Below are 6,480 nucleotides of genomic sequence, written 5' to 3'. Positions count from 1 at the left end.
TCAAGGGCTTTCTCTGTCTGTCTGTCTGTCTGTCTCTCTGACACACACACACACACACACGTAACACAACACAACGCAGGCTACAGGACGCACAAACAAAAGCGCAATTGCTTTCCTCTATTCCCGGAATGTTCCCTGCTTGCAGACGCGCAGCTCCGTCACATTTTAGAGCGCTTCAAAAAAAAAAAAAAAGCTTCGACGCAATTATTCTGTTTCACCGATACATTCATTTCCGAACAAGTCTGCTGTCTGCGCCACTTCCTCACATGCAGAAAAGTATTCTGCTCAATTTTCCTTTTAAAATATGTCTATTGTTTTATCTTGTGTTTTTAATAAATCCACAAGACATTGTTATGATTCGTAAAGCTTCACACTAAAATCATAAATCATAAATCTTAAATTACTTGCAAAAAAGAAAGTATTTTCAAAACAAACAAACAAACAAACAAACAAACCAAAAAACAACAACAACTCGGTCCATTCGGAAATTGATATAATTGGTGATAGATTCAATTAAGTGAATTTGATGTAATGAAACTGAAAACCTTTACTCCGTGTCCTTGTCAGGATACTTTACAGAATGAGGTCTTGTGAGTGTTATGAGATTTACGGAACATACAGATACATACATACTCTGTCTAGTGACTTCTCATTCACATTAGACAGAGAAGCATCCTTAAAAAAGAGAAACTTTCCGTAGAAAAAGTAGCTGTATCGCAAATGCTCCGATGCGTCTTAATTCCACTTTCTAACTTTTCAGTAGAGACTGTTAATGCTTTCAGTTCATTTGATCAGTGGGACGTTTTGTTCACACGGGTCTATCCGATGATGTGTATGATGTGCTGGCAGGACATGGATATCATTGTTGTGGTGATGCGCCAGAGGGAGGCCTGATCCAAATATGAATTCACAGTCTCATAAACACGTTGAATGTGTATGGGGACTGTGGATCATTCCGCTCTGTTTGTCCAGTTTGCGGCTATCAGCTTTCAGCCTTTGATATGAACAAACTGCGGGTGTGTTTGCACATTTTACGGGCATAGTTTGGCGGAGGAGACGACCAGAAAGAAAATTACACGCACGAATCCAAAGGTGCCAGTTTACGTATCAATAAATGTGAGAATATGAGAGCTACTGGAGACTACATCGGGGTTAAAAGAATTTATTAAGTGTTGCACTATACTTTGATTACTGGTTTACAAGCTTTATAAACAATAGGAACAGGATAATAGTGTGTTTTCGGCTATATGCTATGGGCACGGACAACAGTGACACAGTAAAACACAGACAGTGGACAGACAGTTACATTGAAGCAGGCAGGAGGGTGCTGTATTTACAGGATGCCTCTGAGAAGGTTTATCAGAGGGTTTTGGTTCTTTTCTCTCATCTTATTTAGTCCTTTATGTCTGTCCTTTTTTATTCGTCTTTCCGTCGATGAGTTGACGCACACGGGAACGCAGTTTAGTCTGTCTGGAGTACCACGTCGAGTTTCTTTATTGTCTCCATTCTCTGTTATTCATCTCAGTTCATTCTTAATGTTTTACACCCAAATACACACAGTACCTTCACTAAATCGTCCAAAGCGCAACAACTTGCATGCTACGGCGCAGTGCTCTTCACTTTGGCCACGAACTTCTTCTCCTTCACCCTCCTGTTCTGGAACCAGATGGTGATCTGCCGCTCCGACAGGTTGGTCGCGGCGGAGATCTTCCTCCTCTTGTCCTTGGTGATGAATTTGTTGGCTGCGTACTCTTTCTCCAGTTCTTTCAGCTGGACCTTGGTGTACGGTATTCTCTTCTTTCTGCCCCGGCGGAAAGGCGAGCCGTCGTGCTGGTGCGCCACCACATCTGCGGACAAAGAGAAGAGGGCAGTCTGAGGACGTGGCTGCACAAGCCGGGACACACTTCTACACTTCAAGCTTTTCTAGCAAAGAAGTTCACGGATATAAGTGTGCCGTGTTGCTTTTAGTGGCTGTGGAATAAAGGGGATCACAGGGAGGCTATGCTAGGAGTTCATTGGCCATCCATCCTGACTCAGACTGAAAACATGGTGGACGTGTGATGTCTGCACATAGCACGACCATGCAGCCTGACCAAATATAGTGTGTGTGTGTGTGTGTGTGTGTGTGTGTGTGTGTGTGTGTGGTCATTGACTCTTTCCTCATTGTGTTGTTTTGGGTCAATTTTATTTCGTCACATAATTTCAATGTGAACAATTGATAAAGTCAGATTTTAGCAGAGCGTCACGTTCACACCAGCCTTCTTTAAAAAAATCACATGACAACACAGCTCATTGGGAACATGCTAATTCATTATAATTTTATAAGTGTTATCGCAATGTTAACAATACAATATGAGCATTTTTAATTAACTAATTGTCAGTTTAACAGATGATTCTCTTGGCACCAGTCAACATATGACCTTTTGATTAATAGATGACATTGCCTTACTGAGCACGGTGAGGCAGACATTTAAATAACACAATCCTCTATGGTAACAGATAAGAAGAGTTCATCTCTGAATTATCTAATAGTAATAATCTGATGGTGCCCTCCGAAGAGCTGTTTATTATTATTATTAGTATTATTATTATTATTATCACTATTTTACGCACCAGTTGCACAAAACGTCCTCCTACACGATGGGATTGTTTGAGCTGTGATTGAAATCAGCTACTCCTCTGCAAAAACGGATCTCAAACATGTAACTTTATTCCACATGTATGCAGACTGTATTTAACTATCAAAGCATATTTATCATGTCACCTAATGGGTAAATCTACAGGGAATGTTTATAATATCCTATATTATTATATGTCACACATTACTAAACACTGTCTGGCAGTAGGCATTTACATTATCATGTAGATAGTGACACAACGTTCCTTCATATAACCTGACTGTACAGAGACTGTAGAGGAGAATATAAACGGTGTATTACCAGCCAGGGCAGATTTCCAGAGGTGTCCGGCCTGTCCTTGGTCCTTGGAGCAGTACATCTGTCCCCCCCAGCCGTTGGTCAGAGCCCAGGGCTGGTAGCTGTCCATGGGGAGCAGGGTGTCATGGCGCGGCTCTCCGGTGCCCAGCGTTTGGACCACCGACACGTCCAGGTAGCTGGCCATGGATTGGTATGGACTCGGGTAGCCGTGGTAAAACGCGAACTCTTTGGCTCGGTGGTTGGAGTATTCGTCAGAGTTCACCGTCGTGTCCATGTACTGAGAGCTGAGCGCAGCTCCGGCCGCCTGGGTACACGACTTCAGAGAACCCCGCCCCATCCTGCACGGATAGTACCCATTACCAAAGTAGCTGTAAGGTAACGCGGTGGCGGCCGAGGAGCTCTGGTGAGGCACGGCGGACCCAGGACACGGTCCGGCCGCGCACTGCTTCCCCGATGACGCGCCTGTCTCACCGGAGCCTGAAGCGGACACATCCACCGTAGAGTAGCCGGCCGAAGAGTGCACCAAGCCAGACGGGTGGCCCCCTAGAGCAGCGGCGGCCGCCGAGTGCGCCATAATGTTGCGGCACTGGCTGGCGGCGAAGTTGCCACTGCCCACCAGCCCCTCCATGTTTTTGTTCAGGTCGTCCAAATTGTTGTCATACACAAACATTACCGTTTCCGCTGGCCAGCGAGGGTTTAGGACCAGGGAGGCTGTCATAGGCGCTCCTTTTCCCGGTCTGGCCTCCGTTCGTCGCCGTTTCCCCTCAGATTGTCCGCTCCTGTGCGCTAAGCTGCTACATTGGTTGAATAAAGTGAAGTGGCGCGCATTTATTCTTCTCCAACCGCTGGCTCTGCTGCTCACACGTTCCTCAGGTAGTTCTTTGTACCGTCACGCGCATTGTCATAGCACGCATGCTCTGCCTTGGTGCACCGTTTTGTGACGGTGCTCGCTCGGAGGCAAAGACTCCCAGTAACCGGCCGGCCGACCAGTTACATCCCAGCCGCAGCCTTGACGCAACAAGCCCCTGGGACCATGAAGGGAGGGAGGGCGCGTGTCCATTGGATGAGACCGGACGGTCACGTGACGGGACAAGAGAAAAAACCAGGGGAGGAAGAGACATGTTGGGGATTGTCAGTCACAGAAAAAATGTTTTTATGAGGCTCGAGCTGTGGCACGAGAAGAGCATGAGCTTCGTGATGCGGTTCAGCTCACTGAATGTGCCGGGTTTCCTCGTGCAGCTGCAATATGTCACACTCAAGTCTCTGATCTCCAGAATGCCATGAAGAGTGACATTATCATTGTGAGTTTAGACACCAAAATATAAATCAGTTGAACACACGCGTTGAGTTTTGCGTAGAGACTCATTAGGAAAGCGCGCTTATGCAGACGGAATTAATAACTGATTTCTGACAGCGACGGTGAATACACCTGCTGTAGACACAAGGCTGAACAAATAAATAATAATAATAATAATATATATTATATATATATATATATATATATATATATATATATATATATATATATATATATATATATATATATATATATATATATATATATATTCTTGTAAATATCATAATTTGTTTGAATCTTGTGCACTAATGTTCAATATTACACAGCGTTATGGACACATTTAAAGACTTAAAACCGGCGCTGCCAAATGCATGAAAAAAGTTTATCGTCATAAAAGTATTTTAAAAATCCTAATATAAGCGGGGCATTTACTGATTTTCAAAAGAAACATTTGATTATTAAAATAATTGTACCCGCTTGGACATTTCTCGGACTGACTTTATGTGCGCTCTCACGCCGCCTGACTGGAGGAAGCATAAAGGGGATTTATGGAAGGATTTGGAGGTCTTGAGATTTGAGAAATATGGCTTCGGTTCAAAGCGCTTCAGAAAGGTTTTCACGGCACTTCTGAGCCGTGTTACTTGCCTGATCATTTCACTGGCTGCTTATGGATTTGAATTTATGAGAGAGCACCTACTGCCGTCTTAGAGGAATTCTGATTTCTTTCTCGTAGAACTTTGAGGTAATTGAGGATAAACCTCTTCGTACTTTGGATGCACAACTACATCGACAGGTGTAAGATTTGAAATGTTATTGTTGAATGTTAAAACGATGGGAAAATGGCCTGTGGCCCCCCTGACAGGGAGTCTGCATTAATAATACAATGACAGATTTCTTGCTATGATTTTGTTCTGAAGGGAAAGGCAGAAATAAAGTGTCTCAGCAGTTTACTACCCAATCAAAATTGCTGAAATTGTAAACACTGCTTTTCTGAATGAGGGATTTATCCTTTTTTCCGGGTTGTATGTGCCCCCTAACAAAAAAGCTGGCCCAACCTGGCCCCCCTATTAAAACTGGTCTAGAACCGCCACTGATTATACTCATTATTTGACCAAATGATTTGCATCTGCGGACACCATGAAATCATGCCCGCCGCCCAACAATACGAGCCTGTAGGCCTGATGCTTACCTCAGAGAGGACAGACACGATACAAACGGAGTCTTTCTTAGTTAATGGCTGCAGAAGTGGCCATGAGTTTTATTTCATTCTGGTTATATCTGGTTTGACTTTGTTTTAGTTTTGGTTGGATCATCAGTGAATGCGCATCGCTGCTACAGCGAGATACATTCTCTTAATCTTTTTTGGGAACCAGAGGAGCTGGAGAGCCGTGTAACTTAAATTACACTTCTTTATTTTATTTATTTATTTATTTATTTTTTGTATTAGATCTCATTTTAGAAAAGCACACATGAAAGTCATTCGTCCAACACTATCCAGCAGCAGCAGACACAAGGAGCAGGTGTGAAGCGGCTCCAGGTGATGAAGGGCGGAAGCAGCGGGGGACGCTTCCACTACAGCCAGGGGGAAAGTCATCTCCATAACTTTTTTTTTGAGCATACGCCGTGTGAATACTATGATATGTTCAGAGATGACGGCAAGCTGCAAGTGAAGGGGTGAGAAACATCTAAGTATTTATGAGCAATTTAAATGATCTTAAAAATAAACAGCAGTACAATATCAATTTAAAGCTTAGAGCCGTGAGGCGACTTCTTCCTGTCTGTATTAAAGTGACTACAAAAAATAAGAAAAATAGTTCCCTCAAGTTTTTTCCTTTTTTTATCTTCTTGTATTTTGTCACGTTCATCTATTATTTCCCGTTCGAGTGTTTGGCAAATAGGGAATTGATGTAGCCTTTCAAAATAAATCACCTATAAAGTAAATATTTTGAATAAAGTAAGACAGAAATAAGGGATAACTCTTAATTTAACTTTAACTTAATTTGCTGAAAGCTCCAGAAAGAGCCACAGTAAGTAGACTCTACCTTTGTCGTCAAACTGCGACTCCCAATTACAAAATGAAGTTTATTGTTCAGGTCAAACAAAGTAAAAAATAAAATAGCCTAAAACTGAATAACGTGAAATAAATCAGTCAAAGCCGTTTGGGTTCTCTAACATGAAGTCGCCGGCAGAGTGAATATGACTGTACATTATGTATATGATTATTTGTCTGTCCAATATTTGACTAAG

The 6,480-nt window shown here is 42.8% G+C and overlaps 1 protein-coding gene across 1 annotated transcript; it reads right to left on the bottom strand.

Moving 5' to 3' along the window:
- Nucleotides 1-558: 558 nt before the first annotated feature.
- Nucleotides 559-3,924, bottom strand: hoxb13a (homeobox B13a). Its single transcript, XM_030406722.1, has 2 exons — nt 2,940-3,924; nt 559-1,847 (listed from the first exon to the last, which is right to left on the bottom strand). The coding sequence occupies exons 1-2, from the start codon at nt 3,652-3,654 to the stop codon at nt 1,600-1,602; spliced, it is 963 nt and encodes a 320-aa protein (XP_030262582.1). The 5' UTR covers nt 3,655-3,924; the 3' UTR covers nt 559-1,599.
- Between the last annotated feature and the right edge of the window lie 2,556 nt (nt 3,925-6,480).

Source organism: Sparus aurata, chromosome 23 (assembly GCF_900880675.1).
Source record: "Sparus aurata chromosome 23, fSpaAur1.1, whole genome shotgun sequence".
Classification (NCBI taxonomy): Eukaryota; Metazoa; Chordata; class Actinopteri; order Spariformes; family Sparidae; genus Sparus; species Sparus aurata.
Note: the sequence above shows the minus strand (reverse complement) of the source record. Positions and strands in the feature narration are given on the sequence as shown.